The sequence below is a fragment of the Phoca vitulina genome, unplaced genomic scaffold (assembly GCF_004348235.1).
Source record: "Phoca vitulina isolate PV1807 unplaced genomic scaffold, GSC_HSeal_1.0 scaffold1, whole genome shotgun sequence".
NCBI lineage: Eukaryota > Metazoa > Chordata > Mammalia > Carnivora > Phocidae > Phoca > Phoca vitulina.
Window position 1 is genome coordinate 33369030 of NW_022589704.1, and position 25662 is coordinate 33394691.

General features: G+C 38.5%; 1 protein-coding gene across 2 annotated transcripts in view; it reads right to left on the reverse strand.

Annotated features, from left to right (window-relative positions):
* Window positions 1–16918, reverse strand: part of CDK15 (cyclin dependent kinase 15) — a 74187-nt gene extending 57269 nt beyond the window's left edge. For both annotated transcript variants that reach the window (XM_032415849.1, XM_032415771.1), the window contains exons 1-4: window positions 16790–16918; window positions 15914–16063; window positions 15606–15700; window positions 8405–8484 (exon numbers count right to left, since the gene is read on the reverse strand). In XM_032415849.1, the coding sequence (XP_032271740.1) occupies window positions 8405–8484; window positions 15606–15700; window positions 15914–16063; window positions 16790–16918 (454 nt within the window). The remainder of the gene's footprint in view (window positions 1–8404; window positions 8485–15605; window positions 15701–15913; window positions 16064–16789) is intronic.
* Between the last annotated feature and the right edge of the window lie 8744 nt (window positions 16919–25662).

A 25662-nucleotide genomic window follows, 5' to 3' on the forward strand; every position in this document is an offset into this window, starting at 1 on the left:
GTCTCAGCTCAGGACACCCCTGCCTGAGTGAATAGTGTCCTTAAGACTTACAGGAAAGGGAAAGTTAAGTGTAAGCCTTCAAATCCGTGTTCTGCAGGGCACGCTTGCGTGTCATGAAGCTCCTACACCAACTCTTTCCCAGAATTCCATAAGATCAAAACCAAACTCAAATACTACCTTCAAATTTTACAACAAATTACTTCTTTCAGGAATCTTGCCCTGTTGTAAGGATCCTCTGTTGTTTTGCCCTCCTGATAGCCATTATTCTTTCTAGTGGGGACACTTACTCCATGCTATTCGGGTGGGGCTGACCCCACCCTTACCTGAATCTGAGTGTGTCACCCAGGCCTGGCCCATTGGAGCACAGCACTCTCAGCCCCAGCGATCGGTTCAGAGACGAGGCACAAACCCTATTTTGTCGATTTCACCAGAAGCTGCTCTGGCCAGATTACCAACACCTGGTGAGAGTCTGTCTGGGACTAAAACTCAGGCAGAGAAAAACAGTGCTGAGGATGGAGAGGCATGGATTCCTGGTGACATCATCCACGCCCTGCTAGCCCATAGTTATCCGAACTATCGGCCTAGTGAATTTCCTTCTTTACGTACCATCAGTTTGAGCTGGGAACCTCAAGTCATCAAAGGAGCCCTATTATACCCGCTAACCTTTCTTTGCTCTAATGACTAATATTCTAACTTTACTTTTTGCCCCCTGAATCCTTATGAGCTAAATTTATTATCCCACTTTTACAAACATGTTGCTTCGTAAGTGTAGTGACCAGTTTCATGGGCATCTGTTTAATGTCCGGGGCCCCAGACCAAAGGCTCCATGGGAATAGAGGGAGTGACTTTCCCTCTCTTTTGGATGCCGCCGTACCACCTAGCACAACACTCAGCCAAGAGGAAGCACTTAATTTGTCAAATATATTTATGGAATGTCTTCACAGAGAACTGACTGTGGACCCAGAGGCCCTAATGGGAATCCTGGCCCTGTCGCTTTCTATCCCAGTAAGCTCAGGAGAGTATCTCAACCCCAGTCTCAATTCACTCCTACTGAAAAAGAGATAAGGCCTTTTCTGACTTGACTTCACAGGGTTGATATGAGGATGGAATCAGATGTTATGCGTGGAACCCTTGGAAAAATGGAAAGCATCACATGGTTGCAAATTAGAATTAACACCCCAGGCATCAGCTTCTTGCCCCTCCCTTTTACCTTGAACTCCACTAAACCCCCATTCCCAGGTTAGTATCTTTAAATTTTGTTTATGTTATGTTCCTGCTAGAGTTTTCAGCACCTTCCATATTTATAACAATGACTCTGACCATCAGTTGAGAATGCTGACTTTTGGGTATATTTTTATTTATGAATTATGTTCATTTTCTCTCCCTGTACACACACACACACACACACACGCATGCGTTCAGGCATTACAAAGCACGCACCAAAACTAGATTTTAACAGATATGGTAAAGCTGCAATTGCTAAGAATATTGTTCTCCCTGGCTCCAGAGACTTCTGCACAGGCCGGCGCAATTGCTAAGAATATTGTTAAGATATTTTATTTATAATACAATTTTATTCTTACTTAAGTTTGATATTACTAAAACTCATGATGCTCATTTTTTTTCTTTTAAAAATTTATTTATTTATATTGGGAGGGGAGGGGCAGAGGGAGAGAGAGAGAATCTCAAGCAGACACCCCGCTCAGTGTGTAGCCCGAAGTGGGGCTCGATCTCACCACCCTGAGATCATGACCTGAGCCAAAACCAAGAGTCAGATGCTTAACTGACTGTGCCACCCAGGTGCCCCTTGTGATGCTTATTTTCTAAAATCATGGTGGCATGTTTTCTTAATCATGATGGCTTCATACTCTCATTTGCTAAAAAGCTCAAGGAACAATACCTACTTAGGATGAGACTCACTGCTAACAGTGGGTATAAATATTTTATATAGTTTTCTTGGTAATTTCTATTTTATAGGGGTAGAAAAAGTGTCAGTTTTACAATCTGTATTGTGCACTTATATTTATATTATTAGTCTTATTTTCAATTCACAATTTCTTTGCAGAAATCTTTTTACACTCCTCTCAACTCTTTTTCTCACACCCTTATCCAATTCAGCCAATCTGTTGGCAATACATTCCAAACATGTGCAAAATCCCCCCTTCTTGCCAACTCTCTGCTACCATCCTGGGCCAAGCCATTCTCCTATCTTGACTGAATCAGTGCACATCCCTTCTAGCTAGTCTCTCCCTGCCTCCTCCTTCCCTTCCTGCAGTCTGTTGTGCACAGAACAGCCAGCCGCTGTGGTCCTTCTCAGATGGAAGTCTCTCTTGGTTCCAAACTCTCCAGTGGTCTCTCATCTCACTCAGAGTAAGACCCAAAGGACTCACAATGGCCTGTCCAGCCCGCATTACCTCCTTGCCCTCATCAGCTCACACTCCTGTCCTTGCTCACTTGGCTCTAGCTGTTCTTTGGACACTTCCAAACACATTTCCTCCCTGAGTCTTACACTTGTCCTTCTCTGCTTATAACCCCTTTATCTCATTCCCTGCATGTTTTCTCCCTCGCTTCCTATAGGTCTCTGCTCAAACCACACACATAAAGTCTGAGCTTCCATGACCCTTTTCAATGAAATAGCAGCCTCCTCACCCATGACTTACACTAATGATCCTCTGTCTCTGTGCCCTGCTTTTATTCTTCTCCATAGCACTTACCACTTATTACCCTAACCTATTATATGTTTATTTGTTAATATTCTATCTCCACCCTTAAGCAGAGACTTCTGTCTTTTTTGCTTATTGCTATATCTCTAGTGATATAGAATATTATATAGTGTCACTAATCACCTAATATTTCTATACCTATAATTGGTTGGCATAGGGTGTTTCTGTGAGAGACACTTTCTTTTCGTTGTCCTCCTCATTACATTATAAATGTTGTGAGTGTTATTGCCATGTCTACCTGACTGCATTTTTAGCACTCCAGAACTACTGAAATACTTATATGGACACTGTGACTTTTGGTGAGTAATAATAGGCAATTTACATGAAAGAGTAGATGATGCTGAAAGCATTTATCTCATGGTATTGATATATTGTCCGGTCTATCTACCAAAGGGATCTAAAGTGCTTACAGCCTCAGATGTGCGGGTCTCAAACCCAAGACGAAAAGGTCTTTCTTTTCGTTTTGAGGCGGCCTCATACACTTCACGGTAAGATATGGTGTGTTCTGCGGGCTAACAAGCTGAAGGATACAAAAGCTGACTGAGAAGGGGAAAGATCCTAAAATTAGAGCACTCTGATTCCTGTAAAATTATTGTTTTTTAATTCACATATTCTAAGTATACCTATCTTTGTTTTTCTTCAAAGAAAAGACACACAGATAAATTGGGGAGTCTTTAAAGCTCCAGACAAGTGGAATCACAATGGAATTTCTTTGAGTGCTTCCAAAATACTTTGGTGATCATGGCAATGATGATGATGATGATGATACCTCATTGAGCATTTACCACATGCCAGGCATTGTTGTAGGGATTCTGCCTATATTAACTTGGTATGGGAACACTCAGAAAGCCAAAGAGAAAATCTGAAGAAAACAACTTAATCCCAAAGATCAGATCACAGCTGAACATTATTCATTTTATTTTATTAAAGATTTTATTTATTTATTTGACAGAGAGAGACACAGTGAGAGAGGGAGCACAAGCAGGGGGAGTGGGAGAGGGAGAAGCAGGCTTCCCAAGGAGCAGGGAGCCCGATGCGGGGCTCCATCCCAGGATCCTGGGATCATGACCTGAGCTGAAGGCAGACGCTTAATGACTGAGCCACCCAGGCACCCCTATTCAGTTCATTTTAAAAATGCAAAGTATTTCTTTCTTTATTTTAAATGTCCAAACATAGTAGGACCAACTGGTTGAACATTAAATGGCATTTAGTTTGATTCTCATATATGTAAGATATTTAATAATTTTAAAAATTATTTTCATCTTGCAGTGATATGAGAATATTTAGTTTCTTGGTTTTGTTAAATTTCACTGGGGTTTTGGCTTAGTAAAGTTTTAGGAAAACTGGTGCTTTCCAAGTGCAATGGGTCATGACGTTTTATTGTTACTCTACTGTTTTCTGTTTTAGTTTATGTAAAAGATGACGATGAGAAGGAAGAGCAAGGCTGGCTCTCAAAGTCCTACGGCACAGCTCCATGTAGTGAATGGCTGGCTGGCTGTAAGCTTTTGAAGGTCTGGACTGTCCCCGTCCCTGTCTTTGTATCTCTAGCAGCTAGCGTAGTCCTGGCATGTGGTGCTCAGTAAGTGCTTGTAAATTAGTGCAGACCAAACTGTTCTAATTGAGTTTATGTAGGAGTTAATAATGGAGTCAATTTCCACCCCCAAACTCCACCGGACATTGAATTAAAAAGAGTGTGGTTCCTCATGTTACATTTCTTCTGGCCTGGGTGTCATAAATCAAGTAAATGAGTCAAGTTATTCATTCCAAGAAAAGAAATCTAGATAATGTTAAATGCTAAGACAAATGTTAGATGAGTAGTCATCTGATTTCTTTGCAATTGTCATCTGATCCCATATCATCATCCTGACATCATTTTGTTTTATAAAAATGTAACTATGCATATGAAAATATGCTATGTCTGTGATGTGATTTGATTGTATTCAATGGAGGACTTCTTGTCAACCAGGCCTCCCGCAGTCTATTTGTAGTAACAGGCAAGTCAGCGTTCTTATCGTATCCTCTACCTCATTGTATGACCTTGGGGAGGTTCCTTAGTCTATTTTTAGTTCAGTTTTCTCATGTATGGACTGGGAATAATTACTTTGTAATGTTTTCTATTAGAGAATGATCTTAAAAGATCCTCAGTTAAAACTGTTTCTAATTTAAACACTGCAATTACTGGTGCTATAAAGTACAGGATAGAATCAGAATTGACAAACATACAATATTATTTCCTTTAAAATATTTCTTCTGCATTTTGCTTAACATTTATACAAAATGTATCATAAAAACAGATTTCTATTTTTATTTTTACTTTTGTTAGAGGAGAAATGCTCGAGTTATGGATTTCTAAATTTATCATAATAAAGTAGGATGAGAGCAAAATGGATTCTAATACCTAACTATTCTGATTACTAGTTTTGAGGCCTCAGACAAGTTACTTAACCTCCTGAAGCTCAGGTTCCTTCATGCGCACAACAAAAATAACATGCTTTACCTCCTAGAGTTGATGTGTTTAAAAAAAGAAAAAGATAATGAGGGGGGAGGGGGAGAAAAGATTATGTCATATGCCTAGTCTTCAAAAAAATTTAATTATATGATTGCTTCCTAAACAAATGATGTTGAGGGTCTGAAAGTCCTGGGTTTGAACCAAAAGTCTATTTTTTTGAAAGATATTTAAAATAATGCATGTTATTAAGATAAGGTAATGATACACAGTTTTGTAAAACTAGGGAATGTGTTCTTATATAAAAGCTTAAAATATTCACCTGTTCAAATGAAAGTATTTTCTCCTAGTTGTAAAACTAAACAGTTAAAATATAATTCTAGAGCCAATTAGGGAAGATCTTTTCCAGGTTGTTATGAAGGCAGCTAATCTTTTTAATTAGCAAAGGAATGAGGGCAGGGAACGTGTCTATTTTGTGCACTACTATGTATCCAGCAGCCATCCGAGTGCCTAGCAATAGTAGGTGCTCAATAAATATTTGTAGAATATCTGTAGAATATTCATAGAGAGTGTACAGATTTTTGAATCGGAGAGATTTGGTTTGAATTGTGGCTATCCATTGGAATAATAATAGCATCTATCTCCAAAGGTTGTTAAAAGGATTGAAAGAGGTAATGCATGAGAGGCATCTGGCACATATATTAAGATATGTTTCCCTTAGTGTTGTTCATACTTTTGCTAATTTCATCATATTACATGTTAAGATCCAATAGTTGTCCAAATGACCAGATTAATGAACCACCATATGTATTCTACTTATATATAGAGAGACCATCCATGTGGTAAAATCCTACTCAGTAATTCTTTGGCTGATATCCCATCAGAGCAGCCAAACTGTTCAGGAAAAGTAATTCCTGCTTCAAGGCTTTTCTTAAAAAAATCTGCATTACTTGTTCAGTGTTTCTGCATGTGGCTTTCGGTTGCCTTTTTAGCTAGTGACCCTGGATTTTAACTAATGAACTCCAGCTGTTCTTATTTTGCCTTCCATCCCTTCTCATTTAACCTCCTGTCTCCCTAGTCTCACATCCTTAAGTTCTTACAGGAAAAATGGGACAGTGCCAAAGTTTTCAAATGAGGCCTCATCTCTTCTTGAGGGGAGAGGGCTTCTCTAACAAGGGCTCCCAGCTTTTTCAGTGATGGAAAAAGAAACATTGATTGTTGGAAAATGGATGCCTAACAACCTCCAATGTGTCAAAAATCCTCTTGTGGTTTTTAATATTATACAAGCAAAGCGTTCAGTAAGGTATAAGTCCATAAAACAAACCCAGAAAGTCCACAGTTGAATACTGAATGTAATTGCAAACACCTGGGAGGGAGAGGCAATTCCTCAGTAAATATGCAATAAAAAAAACATCTACCATACAGAACAATACAGATCCAGCTTTTTCTGAACCATGCTGAGAGCCATCTGTTAGCAAAACTGGCAAAAATTTTTCATTGCTAAGTCAAATGTCAACCTGAAAAACTTGGCTGTGGGCAAAAATCTGAGCGTGGCAGGTCTGAAGTAATAGGCAAACTCGAATGCACAAAGGCAACACCATGAAAATGCAGTGAAGCTGGGCCAGAGACTCTCCCATTATATTGGTGACCTGGGGATTTCTATTATGTTCAGAAATACTATTCAACCTATCCACACATCTCTTTCTAAATCTGATCATACTTTCATGGGGACCACTAATAAGTACATTAGTAAATGCAGCTTCCATTATATTAAACACTTAAAATCTTGCTTTCCTCCAGAATGCACCTGATCCTACCAGGATGAATCCCCACCTAACCTGACAGCCATTTGGCCCCTCTACTCAAATTCAAAATGACATATTTCCCAGGGGCTGTAAAAGACTTTTGAAAATGGCATCAAATTCAGTTATAAACTCATTTTCTAAATTGCTTTTTCCATGCCTCTTTGCATAACCCATCCTTCCAAGCTTGGTTCAAAATCTACTGACTCCATTAGCCACACTGAGACTCACTGGTTCTCATCTTAGTTTACATCTTTTTTTTTTTTTTAACCTCCATTTTAACACTTGTAACTTGAATCATCTGCTCTGTTAAAACTGAAAATAATACAGAGCAAAGATCAGGGCTTTTTCGTCTCATCCTTAACAAGGACCAGCAAGATGCTGCGCGTATAGTATGTGTTCCATAAAGAGGGGAAGATAAAGTAGTTAAAAGGGAAGAAAATAAAAGGGAAGCGACGTTTGTTTGTTTGTTTTTGCTAAAATGGATAGCAATCCTATCATTTTATTTTAAATAGCTCATGTAAAAGGTTAATAAATTGTATTTTTAATGATTTGTTTTTACTATATTGCCTTCTTGATTTTTTTTTTAAACGTGGGGCTTGAATGAAAGACCCTGAGATTAAGACCCAAGCCAAAATCAAGAGTCAGATGCTTAGCCGACTGAGCCACCCAGGTAGGTGCGCCCTTCTTGATTTTTATATTATAAATTATTAGTTATCCTGATAGTGAACAAGACATCATTAAAGGAAAGAAACAAGAATGGAATAATAATAGCTAATATTTGTTGAACTCTGAAAATGCGATAAGTGCTTTAGATACATATTCTCATACCAACTCAATAGAAGAGGTACTATTATCCTCTCTCTGCAATAAATGGGGTCTAAAACAGGTAACCTAATCTACCCACGGTCACACCATAGTAATTGGTAGATTTGGGATTCAAACCCGAGTCCATCTGACACCAGATGCCTCACCTACTTGCTGTAGTGCCCAGGGCACAGAGAACATACAGAGACAACACTAAAAAGTTATGCCTTCCCAAGAGTTTCTTAAATGCTATCTAAACAATTTATGATTTCCAGGTAAATTACTTACTGAGAATTTGTGGGGGTGTGTTATTTTTTCTCTTCTATATGGATTTGTCTGGGGTAGCCTTAGCACTTTAGCATGGGACCAAACACATAGAGGGCATTTAATGAATACACATTGAGTTCATAGTCTTGGGCAACTAATATAATAGTTTTGAATCTTAATTTCCTCAAGAATAAATAATAAAATGATAGTATAAATATACTCTGAAAACCATTAGGAAGAATACAGTTGCAATTATAATATTACTTCTAGAAATATCAAAAGCCAGAGGCTGAATGGATAGACTCAATGTATTTTTTTACCAAATTGAGGGCTTGTAAAACAGATCTCTTGGTTCTTACCTTCCCGAATAGCTGTAAATGGGACTCCTTCCTCTGCATTCATGCTGATGACTTTTAGAGCCACTAGTTGTCCATTTATCCTAGAAGAGTCGGGGTGGGGGGCACACATTTATTGAGATGATTCACAGCAGTTCATAGCAGCAGTTTATACTAAGGACAGTGTAACAAAGTGTAACAAAAGCAGCTTTTCCTTCCAAATATATTCCAGCATATGAATCCACAATGTTCTCAAAATAAACAGTTTTAAAAAGTCATATGTATGTATATCAAAATATTTTTTTTCTTTTTACCAAAGTGATAGAACACTGCAAAGCACAGAACCCTGCCCCTCCCCCCCACCAAATCCAGCCTCATAATATTTCGATTTATCTTGTCCTTTCATTTCCATTTGTGCACTTTAAGCCATCCTTATTTTCCATCTGAATTGTTGTAGTGACCTCCTAACAGTTTCCCTACTCTCATGTCTGTTCCCCTACTGTCTACTCTCAACAGAGTAGCCCAGGGCATCCTTTTTAAGGGAAAGTCAGAACAAATCACTTCTCTGCTCAAAACCCACTGTTATCTTCACCTTTCACTCTGAATGAAAGCCAAATTCTTACAACCATCTCCTAGGTGCCCCCTGATCTGCCTAGCCCTACTATTACCTCTCTCTCTTTATCTCCTCCTGCTCTCCCCTTATTCATCATTTTGTTCACCCATGTAAGTGAAGTTCTGGAGAACCGAGAGTTTCATACGAAGATAAATATATTATTTTTCTTAAAGATTTCATTTATTTATTTGAGAGAGAGCGAGAGAGAGCACAGAAGGAGAGCGAGAAGCAGACTCCCCATCGAGCAGGGAGCCTGATGCGGGGCTGGAACCCAGGACCCTGGGATCATGACCAGAGCCGAAGGCAGAAGCCCAACTGACTGAGCCACCCAGGCACCCCTAAATACATTATTTTTAATACAGTGGGATTCATATCATGTTATTAGTAACCTGCTTTTCCTCCATCTAATTTTTCTTTTATTCATTCTTTTTTTTTTTTTAAGATTTTAATTACTTATTTGACAGAGAGAGACAGTGAGAGAGGGAACACAAGCAGGGGGCGTGGGAGAGGGAGAAGCAGGCTTCCCGCTGAGCAGGGAGCCCGATGCGGGGCTCGATCCCAGGACCCTGGGATCATGACCTGAGCGGAAGGAAGATGCTTAACAACTGAGCCACCCAGGCTCCCCTCTTTTACTCATTCTTGTACTGTGTGATATTTAATAATGAGATAATATTTCATCACATAAATATACTACAGTGTGTTTATGCTTAGCCACCTCCAAATGCTTTTACATTGTTTCTTTGGGCCATTATAAAAATACAGTCACGGTCATGTTTGTAGCACAATCTTTTCACACAGCCCCTATTCTTTTCTTAGGGTAGAGTTGGAATTGATAAGTCAGGGTATGCTGTGCACAAGTTTTTATTGTTTTGAATGCATGTTCCCAAATTATGCCACAGAGTGTTCACACCACTGACTGGCCATTCCAGCACTTTCTTGCCAACACTGGGCAGGCTTTTTGTTTTCTTGTGTTTTTTCATTTTTTAGAGCAGTTTTAGATTTACAGAAAAATTGAGAAGATCATACAGAGAGCTCTCATATACCCCTCATCCAGTTTCTTCCATTGTTAATATATTAGTATGATACATTTGTTATAATTAATGAACCAATATGGATACATTATTATTAACTAAAGCTTATAGTTTATTGAGAATTCTTTAGTTTTTTGCAGTAAAATTGTATTATTTATTATGGGTTGCGTTGTACATTGGTAAAGTTTGGGGGTAGCGCAACATGATAATACACAGGAAAAGCCATAAAAGTACCAGATCCAGGAATTTTTCCCAATAGACTTATTTAATAATGATTTTTAAAATTCCAAATGCATTTAAGATATTCTCTACTATGTTATAATAGAACAAAGTAGAAATAGCTGAAATGATCAACATTAGAACAATTTAAAAATGTGTGGTACATCAATATGATAGAATACTTTGAATTCATGACAAAAGCTTAAATCCAGAGACATGTAGAAATTAGAAAATATTCATGATAAAATGAACAATAGAATACAGAATAGCAAGCATACCATGTTTGTGACTTTAAATAATTTGTGTGAATATGCAATCGCTGTGCTAGAGTGATGGATTATAGAGGATTTTTAAGTTTAAAAAATTTACTTGCTGTTACATATTGCTTTTTTTTCCTTTTCTACAGCATTTATAAGTTTGTTATGGTTTTCCAATTTGATTTCAAAATGCTTTCTTTTTATCTCTTTTAAAGTAAATATCACAGTAGATATGTATACATTTAAGAAATCAATTTATCTTGTTCTTTTTTTTTTTGAAATTGAGATGTAATCGACATACAGCATTTGGAGGTTAAAGGTGTAGAATGTGTCGCTTTGATACATTTATATATTATCAAGATTTCTTTAGTTTTTACCTAATGTCCTTTCTCTGTTTCAGGATCCCATGGAAGATACCACATTACATATAGTTGTCATGTCTCTTTAGGGTCCTCTTGGCTATGACAGAGTCCCAGATTTTCCTTGTTTTTGATGACCTTGACAGTTTTTGAGGAATACTGGTAAAGAATTTTGTAGGGTACCTCTCTATGGGAACATTTCTAATTTTTTTTTATGATTAGACTGGGGTTATGGTTTTTGAGAAGGTAAAGTGCCATTTCATCACATCATATTAAGGGTACAGACTATTGTCAGAATTTACGACTTTTGATATTGGCCTTACTCATCAGCTGAGGTAGTGTCTGTCAGGTTTCTTCACTGTGATTATTCTTCCCCTACTCCCTTTCCACAGTGTACTTTTGGAAGAATGTTACCATGAGTAACCCACACTTAAGGTGTGGGGATTTATGCTCCACCTTCTTCAGTTATTTACATAAATTATTTGAAATTCTTCTGCACAGGAAATTTGTCTCTTCTCTCTCATTTATTAATTTACTGAGCCATTTATTCATAGCAGTGTAGACTTATAGATATTTATTTTACACTTTGGGTTATAATTCAATATTAGTTTATTTTGTTACTCAAATTTTCCAGCTTTATCCTTTGGGAGCCCTTTCAATTGGCTCCTGTGTCCCTTTGACATAGCCCCATAAATATGGGGTTTGTTTTTTGCCTATTTAATTTGCAGAAAAAAGGATTTTATTTTTGCCTATTTTTTTTTTTTGCCTATTTAATTTGCCTAAAAAGGATTATCACATTTTAATTTCTATTTCTTTAACTAATTGTGGACCTGAATTTTCTTAAGTTTTTTTGTCTTTTCTGTTCTTTCGTGATTTGCCTACTTGCCCACCTTTTTATTGAAATGTTTTGCGTATGCTTTTTACCAATTTATTTTGTCTACTTTCACATGTCTTTAAAATTTTGAACTTTAAAATTTTTATGAAGTTCAGTATTTTCCAAAATGTTTTACTCAGAGCATACCTCTGTGACATTCTCCTCATCCCCCCAAACAGTTTTTTGGTCAAATATGTTTAGAAAATGCTTTATGCTTTAAAAATTTTCTTAATCTTTCTTAGACAGTCATGGTATACATTAACATTTTAAAGATGCTGAGAGCACTTATAATAAAGAATCACATTTTTACTTTTGTTTTAGGGTTCCCTGCAATGATTTGACAATGGTAAGTGTTTCAATGAACATCTAGTAAGGTCTCTCAGAACTAGGGCTCCTTAGAACATACGTGTGTAGCTGGGGCACCATGGACACTTCTAATCTTCTCCTAAGGGTTCTGACTTCAGTATTATGTATAGACAAATCTTTCCAGCCCAAAGGTTAGATAGAATTCCTTTACCTATTTTTCTAGTTCTTTTTTTTTTTTTTAAGATTTTTATTTATTTATTTGTCAGAGAGAGAGCACAAACAGGGGGAGCAGCAGAGGGAGAGGGAGAAGCAGGCTCCTCACTGAGCAGGGAGCCCGATGCGGGACTCGATCCCAGGACCATGGGATCATGACCTGAGCGGAAGGCAGACGCTTAATGACTGAGCCACCCAGGCATCCCTATTCTTCTAGTTCTTATCTTTTCTTTTTCATTTACCTCTTTAATCTACTAGGAATTCATATTGTGTATTTACTTTTTCCAAGTTGCTAATGATCATCCCAGCTTCACTATTGGACTATCTTCTTTTCCCTGATGATTTGACAGGTTACCATGATTATATATATATTAGATCTTACTAATACTTGGGTTTGTGACTATTCTGGACTTAAAAAAACCATATTTCTTTGATCTGTCTTTTCTTGTACTACACTACACTACACTATTTCTATACTACACTATTTCTTATATTACACTATTTCCTTGATCTGATTTTTTCTTATACTACACTTTCCTTATACTACACTAGTATTGTAGTTTTTCAACACATTTATAATATATTAAAACTTGAAATTAAAGAATCATTGACATCTTTGCACTATTAGATTTTCTAACCCAAATATTCTGTACTTACAATGGTCTCTGGAATAATCCACCAGACCTTATACACCTAATCTACTGCAATTGCAGCTCTTCTACCCTCCCCTCCAAGGTCCGGCCTATTCCTGCCTCAGGGAGTTGTTACTTGCTACTCCCTCTGCGTGAGGCTCTCTCCCACCGCTCACGCACCGGGCTCGCACCTCACCTTTGTCAGAGTCTGTGTTCAAGTGTTCCCTTCTCAGCCCGCTATTTAAAATAGTCCTACCACCCCACCCTGGCGCTCTTATCCCACTTCACTGGTTTATGTATTGATTTATTCTTAAGATTTTATTTATTTATTTGACAGAGAGAGACACAGTGAGAGAGGGAACACAAGCAGGGGGAGCGGGAGAGGGAGAAGCAGGCTTCCCGCTAGGCAGGGAGCCCGATGCGGGGCTTGATCCCAGGACGCTGGGATCATGACCTGAGCCGAAGGCAGACGCTTAATGACTGAGCGACCCAGGCGCCCCTGTTTTATTTTTTTCCCAAGCACTTTTTCACTCTTTGACAGAATCAGTCTTTCATTAATTTGTTTATTGCCTATCTTACCCTGACTAGTATGTACACTCCATAAGAGTAGAGAATTTTGTCTCCTTTGTTCTCCAATGACTCTTTATTGGCTGAAATAGTGCCTGGCACATAGTAGGTGCTTAATAAATATTAGTAGAATGAATGAATGCCTATCTGGCTATTTCTCAGGTCTAATGTCCCTTAGTAAATCTTTGCCCATTTTTTGATACTAATGATTTTTGTTGTTGATATTTTAAGAGTCACTTCCCTTACTATATTTTCTATTAAATGGTTATTGCTAATACATAAGATGACTTTTGATAAGTGTATTTTAATGTTGTAACTGATCACCTTACTGTTCTAGCTTACTGCTTCTACTGGTTTCTTAGATGATTCCCTTCCCTCCCTCAGAGGAGGCAATTCTGTAATCCACAAAAATTATATCAGTCTTTTTTTGTCATTGCATTGACTAGAATTTTTATGGTAATCTTTAACAGTAAAGGATAATGAGCATTCTCACCCTATCTCTAACTTAACAGGATGTCTCTAGTATTTAACAAAAAAAGTATGTGAATTGATGATTTGAAATATTCTACATCATGAGGAATTATCATTCTATTCCTATTTTGCTCAGAGTTTTTAAAAACTAGTAACTGATGTTGAATTTATTTGGCATCTATCTCTATGACATTTTTAAACTTATTTTTAAATGATAAATGTAATGCCTTTGTGGTAAGGAATAAAGTAAAGAGTTTGAGTAATCTCTCTTTCCCCACCACAGTTTCAACCACTAGAAATAACTATTTTTCATAATCTTGTGCGTTTTTCCAGACTCCTCTATGCATACATGCATGGTACATCGGAATTTTTTTTTCAATGAGAATATAGGGTATATATTATTCTAAACTTGCTTTTGTCTTTTAAAATAGTGGACATCTTTTCATATCAGTACGGCTACCTCTTACTTTAGATGGCTGCACACTATTTCACTGCGTGGTGATTATTTAGCCAGTCCTCCATTAGTGAGGTGACCAGGTTTTTACTTTTTCTATTACAAATCTTGCTGCAATGAATATACTTGTACATATATTTCTATGCACTTAAACAAGTATTTCTTTTTTGTTTTTAAGATTTTGTTTATTTATTTGAGAGAGAGAGAGGGAGAGGGCAGAAGGAGAGTGAGAGGGAGAAGCAGACTCCCCGCTGAGCAAAGAGCCCGACAGGGGGCTCGATCCCAGGACCCTAAGATCATGACCTGAGCTGAAGGCAGACACTTAACTGACTGAGCCACCCAGGCACCCCTAAACAAATATTTCTAATGTATTTTTTATCCTATTACTCAGGTGAGTCCTTTGAAGGAAATATTTTATATTCTTAGTTCCTAAGATAGTTTGTGGAATTCAATTAAATAATATATTTAAAATGATAGTTCCCTAAAATCCTGTTTCACCATGTAAAAATAATAACATGATTACTAGGATAAATAATAAATAGTCTTGCAGTACTTATATTACATTTTTAAAATGAACACTTAACCACTGTTGAGCCATTATTTTTCTCCACTGGAGTAACATAAATTAAAGAAATCAAACCTCTGACTGTCCCGTCTTGGCTAAAGCAATGAAATTCACATTTGTTTAACAACTTCATTAGCCAAAATGGGCCCTTGCCTTCTGGATTAGCATTATTTTTATTCTCCAGCCATTTTGTATATTTTTCAAGTGTACAAACCCCAGGGCTAATCATTTTTTGCATGTATCATGCTTTGTAGAAACCAACTTCAGTTTCCTCTAAGAAGGTAAAGCAAGAATGAAGGAGCAAACTCAAGTTTGTCATTGCAAACCTCTGTCGTCGTGTTTTAGGGAGAGATATGAAAAACCCTTTAGAGACTGCACTTGTGAAGAGCAGTACTTGTTCCTCGGGTCCGTAGTAGAAAGATTCTACTTCGAATTGAATAAAAGAGAGGAAAAGCTGATAAACATATCAGTGGGCTGATTTTAATCAGGGCAAGAGAAGTTCATTTTTCTTGCAAGGCTCTTTAAATCATTGCGTCTCTCCCTGTTGACTATGGTGTCTTGCACTGGTCACGAACTTCTGCCCTGTGTCCCCCAGCTCTATAATTTCGAATCAGAGGAGTGAGATCCTCATCTGCAGAATCTCTCCCAGTTATGAGTCACTCACCTGCTAATCCCCTTGTAAACTGTAGCATAAGAACCTTCACCCAGCTTCTCCAAGTTCAAGTAAGATGAGGCTGCCCCAAAAGGGAGGCTCTTCCTCTGCTTGAGCGGAATGGGGAGGGGTGAGAGGTGGGAGAGAAAGAAAGAGCACTTTTTTTTTAAGGTTGACTTTTTTCCCCCCAGAGAAATTAGAGAGCATTGCCAGAGTATACTTGGAAAGGCCCTCTCCATAACTGCCCTAGAAGGGAGGGCCAACCTCCTTAGACAAGCACATATTAAATTTTTCTTCATCCACATCAGATGTTCACTCACCCACTGAAAACCCTGCCTCAGATCTTCTTCCTGAAAAGAATCACTGTTACTCCGTGGCCTTTTACTCTTGGACTTCTGGGCACGGACAGCCTGAAGTCCCCTGGGGTGAAATGAAGTCATGGAACATGATGCTTCTTTTAGGTCTGTCAGCTAGAGAAAAAGGAAAGTACAGGAATAAAATATATGCAAAGTCAAGACTCAGTGGCTGGCAGAAACTATTTTTTCTTCATTTGTCTGATTGTCACTCTTCAGATGTTTTCTAAGCCTCCTACACCCCAAAAAGCAAGTCCTTTCCTGAAAGCCATATCCTTAAAAAAGACATGATGATATCAACTGCAGAAAATCTACATTCTTTCTTCACTTAAAAATATGTCCTAAACACTTCGGTTAACCTAAATCTCTTTGATGGATGGTTTCCAATTTTTCTCTGTTTAACTCAGCCCTTTTTTTTTTTTTTTCCTCATGTCCTCTTAATTTATCTTTTTTGGGGAATGATTTTCTCATATGTCATTGCTAACAATCACAAGCTAATCATCAAGATTTTGAATCCATAGCATACCAATACTGCAGCTTGCTTTCATGAGGCTCAGCTCTGTCATTTAGTACTTCGGAGATTACAAGAGAATAACTACTTTCTCAACTTTAAGTCAACTGAGTGTTGTGCAGCCCAAAGCACACGATTGTTTTTCCCTTTTGGTTTACAAGAACATCCACAAATTTGATAACAACAGCCAATAATTCTCTGTGACTTTAATAGGATTTTCCTTTTATTGGTTTAGACCTACCGCAGAAAAATCCGACCCTGCTTCAGAAAGGGAGTCTCTGAACTCCTTAGTTTATCAACAGAGGAAGATGTTCCTCCTGCGAGACAAATACCTCGGTCGCAGCCTCCGCCGGCTCGGGCTCAGGCACTGTCCTCTGGCAGCTGTGTGCATCGTCTCCCTCCCAACAGCGATGGCAGCGCCATCCAGGCTGGAGAGTCTTCGTACACAGCCCTTGACCCATAATCTTCTAGGTTCAAGGAGAAAACCCGCACTTGAACCTCTCCCCTCTGCCTCTCCTGTCCTCGTTCGCAACCTTTCTGCCAGAGGTCAGCAGGGCTCGAGCTTTCGTATGACTCACATGAGGGCTCTGAGTGGAGCAGCCTCATGACTTCAGCAGTTTTTCCTGATCAGTGGGAGAAATCACATCAGAAAGGTGGCCGCCTGCATTCTTCTGTGCACTACTGAAAAGAGGACAGCTGATTTTGGCTGGAATCAATTTTGGCACAAAGTTCTTCTTCCAGACGCAAGTTAGTGCTCTTACTGTACACAGCTTTGATGAATTTCCATTGCTTATCCGTGTGTAAATGATCATGATATTTATTAGGCTTCCCAGGTGCTAAAGTGGACGGCTTGAGGAGTATTTTCTCCCTGCCTTTCATCTGGAAGCATTTTGCTTCTCAGACTTTAAAATAAATTTGCAAGCTAGCCAACTTTTAGTAAAGAAACCACAGAATCATAGAATAGGAAGATGCCTTCAAGCAATAGTGTACGGTATCTAATAGTCCCAGAGGGGTAGTCATTCATTCATTGATTCAAAAACAATCTAGTGAGCACCAGTGTTGTTTTTACTATACAGGTAATGATGTTACCCAATGGTGGGGAGAGAAGAGTTTGCCTGAAATATCTTCTTCTCTCCCTCTCTTCTTCCCACTCCCCCGTCCCTTCCTGCCACATAAATGTAATTAATGGTTACCGTTTTAATAGCATGACATGTCAAGGAACTAGCTTGAGCTACTTTGTAGTCTTTGCGCAGAACTTTTTCTCTCATACACTCCTAATATTATGGCCACTATAACGTACTAATCAGAGTGAGACAGAATGTAAAACACACACACACACATAATATCAGTATCATTAAGGGAAAAAATTAATCATGTCAATTACTACAACAATATTTATGTGTGTTTGATATCTGAACCTCAGTAGTTAAAAAAAAGCCCTTTCAGAGAATTTAATGATGAACATGTATTGAAGTTTTGTTTCAAAATTGCCGTAAGAGATGTAAAACAGGCCAATTTAAAGATTCGCTTAAATTAGAGACAATTTTTTTCAAGATACTATTTATTTATTTGACAGAGAGAGTGAGAGAGCACAAGCAGGGGGAGGGGCAGGCAGAAGGCGAAGCAGACATCCCACTGAGCAGGGAGCCGGATGTGGGGCCCGATCCCAGGACCCTGAGATCATGACCTGAGCCAAAGGCAGACGCTTAATGATTGAGCCACCCAGGTGCCCCCCCTACACTGTCTTGAAGTGTGACCACTGTTACTGCTACCTCCCCCATCACCAAAGAGCCCCCACACATAGAGTGACTGATAAGGAGAGACCCTCATGCCTGGCCACCAGCCTGCCAGGGACAGGTAACACAATCAAGAAATGAGGAAGTCCCACGGAGTTCAGTCCACCATTTTGATACCAACCATGGTTGTTGGGGAGGTGAGGCCAGATCAGAAACATACTCCATGCACTTGCTCTCCCTCCTTCTCTGCTTTACTTCCCTTTCCCCTCGCTTCTACTTCCCTGGGATTGCACGTGACTCCTCACCCTCAAAATTATTAAGTGTTAGCATGTAAGCTTTTGTATCAGGCTCTGTTTCCAGGGAATCTGTGTTAAGACAAATCATAACCATTTTCTAACTAGCAGTAAAATTACAGGTTATAGACAATTTCAGACTAGATTCTTCCACCCTACATTTTTGGAGTCCTTTTTCCTTTCTTACTCACTGGGAATTCAAACTACTATGTTTAGTTGAGAATTTGCATTTTTTCCCAATATTTGCATTCTGTCTAAATTTAGCCAGATTATTAGGAATTATGGTTTAATTATAACTGTCCTAGAATATGTAGATTATCACAAGCATTCAACAGACAATAACATGAAGAATAATGTAAAGTTTGTCAGAAACATTAAAAATAAACATCTACACAATGGAGTTGTAGGCAGCTATAAAAAAGAGAGAACTATATAAAATGACAGGCAGTGATCATCAAAATATATTGTTAGGTGGAGAAAGCAAAATGCTTTTGTGTGTTTTTTGTGGCAAAGAAATGAGGAGAAATAAATTGTAGTCAGTAATTTTACTAATATTGCTACTATTACTTTGAAACTGTTATTGGTGTATTTTAGGATTAAACATAAATAATTATGATAATGTCATCAGAGCTAAACTTTTCAGCATAAGAAAAAATAGACATAAATATCAAATCAAACAAATCAAGTAGAAATCATGTTATTTTTTCTTTTTAAGTAATCTCTATACTCGATGTGGAGCTTGAACTCACAACCCCGAGATTCAGAGTCACATGCTTTACTGACCAAGCTAGCCAGGCACCCCAAAATCATGTTATCTTAAGTTTGATTTGGAAGTATTGATATGAACTTATGATTTTTTCCCTTAAAAAAAGCTCTGTCAGCCAAAAGACCTAGAAACAATGATGACTCAATAGTAATAAGCAACCCTAGTACTCAGTTTGTGATCTCTAAATACCATTTTCCATTAAAAAGAACCAAGCATCCATGGAGAAATGGTGGCTGGATATCTAGAACATGAAATCTAAGAAGTTATCAAGAAAGATGTCCTCAAACTGATGGTCACCAGAAGAGAGGTGGGTGGAGGGTTGGGTTCAACGGGTGATGGGGATTAAGGAGTGCATTTGTGATGAGCACTGGGTGATGTATGGAAGTGCTGAATCACTATATGGTACACCTGAAACTAATATTACACTGTATGTTAACTAACTGGAACTTAAATAAAAACTTAAAAAAAAAGAGAAAGATGTCCCAGGCTCATCTTACGTCAATGGGAGTCATGTCAAAAGGACATAGGAGCCAACTTGAAGGGACTCCCATTTGGCTCAAGATGGGACAACGTGAGTATCAAAAAGAATAATAACTGCAATGGATTGAAACAGATGAAATACACAAAATCCATAAACTTATCTAAACAAAATTGCCACTTGGAGGTTTCTTGGTGTACCAGTTCATGACTCTGAATATTGATAAATAAAGGGGAAAAATCACGTATATCTTATCTTTTATATACAAATTGTTTTTCCAGGGTTATCAGATAATTAATGAGGGGGAAATTCTTCCTTATAGAAGAACTCCAGCTAATAAACGAAAAAGAAATGATAAAGGTAGAAAATTCACTATTATGCAATAATAGAGCTAAGCAACAATCATCATTGGAGGCTAAAATCAATGGAGGTGAAAGATTGGTAAGGAACTTTGTTTTTTTTTTTTTTTAAGATTTTATTTATTTATTTGACAGAGAGAGACAGCCAGAGAGAGAACACAAGCAGGGTAAGTGGGAGAGAGAGAAGCAGGCTTCCCGCCGAGAAGGTAGCCCGATGTGGGGCTCGATCCCAGGACCCTGGGATCATGACCGGAGCCGAAGGCAGACGCTTAACGACTGAGCCACCCAGGCGCCCCTGGTAAGGAATTTTGTAATGAAGGGTCCGGTTGACACCATCTGAAGCTACTGACCAATCTTAGCTCTACTAAATTTGGGACACCCAGACATTACGTACCAGGAAGTATACGGTGTCATCTGTGATGTATTTTTGGCCAAAGAAAAAAATTTAACCTGAATCTAATCAAGTGTCTAAGATCTGAAACCAAATTACAAGAAATACAGGGGACAGGGAAGTTAAATAAATCACAATAAAGCAAACAGCCAAATCAGAAAGGACAAATACCTTGATTTCTCTAACAAATCAATAGCATGCAAAAAGTGAATTATAAAGTCTTAAGAGACACAACAAACAGGCATTGTGCAGACCTTGTTTGGATCCTGATTTGAACAAATCAGCTGGAAAATGACATTTCTTTCCTCCCCAGCTTGATTGAGGTATAACTGACAAATAAAAATTGCATATATTTAAGGTGTACAAGGTGACACCTTGTACAGATGTATACATCATGAAATGTTCACCACAATCAAGCTAATTAACATCTTTCTCACCTCCCATAGTTAAAGTTTTTCTTTTTTTAGTAAGAACAATGAACATCTCTCCTGGGGGGAATATATTTAAAAAAAAAGATCTACTCTCCTAACAAATCTCAAGTACACAGTACAGCATTGTTAAACTGTGGCCATCCTGCTATATATGAGATCTCCAGAACTTATCCATCCTGAGCATTTGAAACTTGGCGGCCTTTGACAGACACTTCCCTGCTGCCTCTGCCCCCAGCCCCTGGTAACCACTGTAAAACATTTCTGAAACAAATATGGAAATTTAAATAGGGTATTCAATAATCTTAAGAATTTATTTTTAGTTTTGCGTGGTGAGTATGTTTTTAAAACAATCCTACAGTTAGAGTTGCCTACTGAAGTATTTATGGGTAGAGTGACATAATTTCCTTGCTCTAAAATATTCCAGAAAAATAACGTTGGGGATAAAGAAAACAAAATTGGTGAAATGTTGATGGTTGTTTAAGCTGGCTGATGGCTATCTGGAGGTTCATTTTTGTGTGTTTAAGAATTTTCTAGAAAGTAGAAAAAGAACCATATTTTTAAAATCACATTCACTTGAAATCTGTACATTTGGATTATTTATTTGTTTATATTCCTGCCTACTTCCAACAAGGCAGGGGAGGCTTTACATAAAAGTACAGAAATAATAATAGTAAATAATAATAGCAACGGCAACCACATCAGTGCTTGCTCTGTGCCACACTCCATGCTGATCCTCCAACTCCATGACAGTGAGTAGGTACCATTATTATCCCCACTCGATCATGCAATAACTGAATCTTGGAGAGTTTAAGTAACTTTCTCAAGGTTACTAAACTAGCAAATAGTAGAAAATTTTATAAAGCTCCCCAGACTACCAAATTTCCCCAATTTTATTTAATGAGGACACATGGATAATAGTATTTGTACAAAGAGCACAAAATCTCAGTTTTGTTGCATTTTTCATTAATTATTAGGCCTGAATTTAAATTAGTTATTATATTCAGGATGAACCAGTAATAGCTAAGTGATTCTAGTTCATGAATCAGGAGGAACATGACACCATCTTTGCTCCAAATAAAAGCTATAAAGGGGCACTTGGATGGCTCCGTCAGTTAAACGCTGGACTTTTGATTTCGGCTCAGGTAATGATCTCAGGGTCGTGAGATCGAGCCGCATGTCAGGCTCCACGCTGGGCATGGAGCCTGCTTGGGATTCTCTCTCTCCCTCTGCCCCTCCATGCCACACCCCCACCCCCGACTCACATGTGCTCTCTCAAAATGTCTCTCTAAAAAAAGAAAAAGCTATAGCGTGGGATTCTTAAATCACATGTCTTCCTTCTTGCTGGAGTAGTTTAACTTGAAACTTTTACATGCTGAGAGTGTTGTCTTCTGACAATAAACAGAACAGCAAGCATATGGTATCTGGGTCTCCTTTGTTCCTTTACGTGTAGCTATGGTCTTTATTTACATCATATTACTATCGCATATTAGCGTGCTATTTGTGCACGTGTACTTAGTTTCCACAATGACGTTGATGGCATAAATTCCAGTGTTACCTTCTATTTCCAATGCCTTCAAGAAAGAGTATGGTTCAAAACTGATGAGTTATTGAAAAAGTATGTGGAGCACAATGACCACATTCCCAAATTGCACAGCTTCTTATTGATTTAGAAAACAATTTCTAGAGCCCTGGGAATTTCTGCTCAGAAATCCCAAATGCCCCAGTTACCAGTTTTCTAGCTTAAGTTCTGTCCTACTGGCTCTGATATTAGATTCCCGCCTCTCATTCAGGCTCTCCCCACATCCTAGCCTTTGTTTCTGAAAGAGCAGTTTACCGCTTGTGGATCAAAACTGGGAACTACAGATGGAACGCTCAAGAATGCTGAGTGGTTCCGTACGTGTACATCTACACTCTAAAACTACTGGAATGCAATGACAGGTTAAAAAAGACATTTCACGAACAGGTACAGAAATCTAATTGCAAGGTGTTCTTGTGACAGGATGACGTAGCTTGCAAAACAATGCAATTATACTGAACACTATAACCAAAAAAGGGCTGATTGTCTAGAATTGTAGGAATCCTTGGGAAATCCGTAGATGCTTCTATAGACCAGATGTTTTCTCTCTGTTATTCTTTGCATTTGTATGATTGTTTGTTTTAATTTTTTGAGTTTGAATGCATTAAAACAAATTCCAGAAATAACCGATATTGATGATTTGGTGCCTACTGAAATGGGGGACACCAATTTTATATTTAACTTTCCAGCTTCAGTATAGCAGTATGATTTTTAAAAAGAGTAATTTAATGTTCTTTTTACAAAAAACAGATTTGTAAATATAGCAAAATCAGGTCCCATAGCAAGGCAACTTGTCACATGTTTAGTCCAAGTTCTCTGGCTATAGGTAGAAAAAAAATATGACAATGATAATAAGGCAAAAACGTGGGTGGTTTATTTGTATTTACTCATAACAACTCTGCGGTCAGAAGTATTAAATAATTTGCTCACAGCCACATAAGCAAAAGACGTGGTGGAAGCAGGATTTGAACCAAGGCAGAGCAGCTTCAAATCCATACTTTTAACCTTCTTGACCATTTTCCTCCTTGATACAATTTAAAAATAGGGAGATACTCAGTCATGCCAAAGAATCTTCATGCTTGTGTTGGTCTTCTCTTCTTTCCTTAGCACCATTTTTTGGATCCTTTCTTACCAAGCACTTATGATATATTATCTCATTGAATTCTGTGACATAGATAATTATTTTTCCAAACTTCAGTTGAGAAAACTGGGGATTGTCCAAAGTTTCTCAGAGTATAAGTGTTAGAATCAGAAATTAAACCCACTGATATTGACCCTAGGGTCTATGCTCTTAACTATGTCTCCACACAATGAGCCCCTAAGTGCTATGAATGCTCTTTCCCTTGACACACAGTGGGTCCATCAACTTAGCATACTATTCCCCTGTATGCGGAATGAAATTTTGCCTCTCGGTATTTCAGAAGGATATCCTCAGCCACATGAAAGAACTCTGATAGGAAACATACATTTCTGAAAGTAGTGATGAGATGAGCATCCTCCATCTGCTGTCTTCAACTCCACACATTTCTCTCCAGGAGCCCCTCACAGTCAGTGTATAGTCAGAACAGTCAGGCCATTAGAGAAGTGCTCAAGCTAGTGACTAAGGAAGAAGGGTACCTATGGGCATTGTACGTGAAACTAAAAACAAAGTATGATTTTATAAATAAAGAGAGACAGAATTAAATAAGAAAAAAAGAATAATGGTGCCTTGTACAACTTGACATTGTTAATTTCTGTGGAATACATTAAAATGCTCCCATAACCTTCCTTAACATTGCCCTAAAGTTTCTTGCTCTGTCAGAGTAAAGGGGTCTAGCCCGGAAACCGGTCCTTTTTCATGTTGAACTCTACTACACTCTGCACTACTAAGAGCAGCAGAGTTTAGAACTGTTTGAAATGTCTCCTGTAAGTTACTATTACTTTAAAATATGCATATATTGGGGGTACTTAAATACCAATAAGCACAACTTACAAAAACCTGACGTGTAAATTTCTGATCCCCACAAGCTCCGTGGCCAACCCTCTGAGGCTTCTCCCTGTCTCTTTCCCAGGATGCCTGAAGCCCTTGTCCCTCATTCCTGAAAGCAGCCAGTCTTGTACCCACAGCACCACTCGGTGGCCAGGATGCAGAACTGGCCAAATCCATTTTTCTTCCCTCTCAACTTCTTTTTCCTCAAGAGAATGACCCTCCCAAACCCCAAATCTCTCCTCCCACCACACACTCACTCCAATTTTCTTTAGACTTTGCCGCTCACAGCCAAAGTGATTCCACCTCAGGCAATCTCTTTCTCACATTTACACAATCCTTTTTTTCTAAATATCTTTTTTCTTCCTGTCCAGTTACTTCTTAAGTTTTTTTTGTTTTTTTTCCCTCTAACTACATTTATCATATACATAAGACTAACAGTTACTAGGTATGGGCAAACCAAACTTGGCCCCAAGGCTCTGAAATTTAGAGGGTTTAACCACATTAAAAAAAAAAATAGTAGTTTAAAACCTGTCGAAATAGATTAGGCCTCTTCCCCTCAGAAATACTGTGCCCTCCCCAGCTCACAGTCCCCAAGAGCCAGTTGGCTCCTAGCCATGTCAGAGTCTTCAGTAACAGCCAGGGAAAGTTGCTGGAGCTGGAGGCCCAAAGTAAGAAAAACAGATTTTTAAAAATAAAAAAGAAATGGAAGGGAGGGAAGGAAGAGGGCGAAAGGGAGAGAGGAAGGCAGTAAAGTGTACAGTGGGGGTGCTGCCTGTGGGGCTTCCTTCCTCACTGCTGCTCACCAGTGCCTGGATTAGGATGAGGCATCAGGGGGCGGAAAAAACCCCCACAAAAACCCAATAATCAAGACAAATCAAAATAATAAATAATCTTAATGCTATATTTTTAAAAATAAAAAATTAAATAAAAATGAATAAAAAAAAAAGCCTAAGGTCCTAACAAAGTACAGTATCAACCTTTTAATAAAGACGAGCTGCCCGTGTGTTTTCCAATCCCGCATCGCTGTGCGCAGGAACAGTGGTTTACCGATCGGCCCGCGATTCCCGCTCGCGTGGCTGTCAGCCCCGGTGCCCAGCAGGGCGCGTTGTGAAGGTTGACAGGGGTGTGCGAACACATTGGCAACGCGGGCTTTTATGTATAGGTGTTTCTCCAAGTCGTAGGGCTTTTATTAACTTATCCCGACTG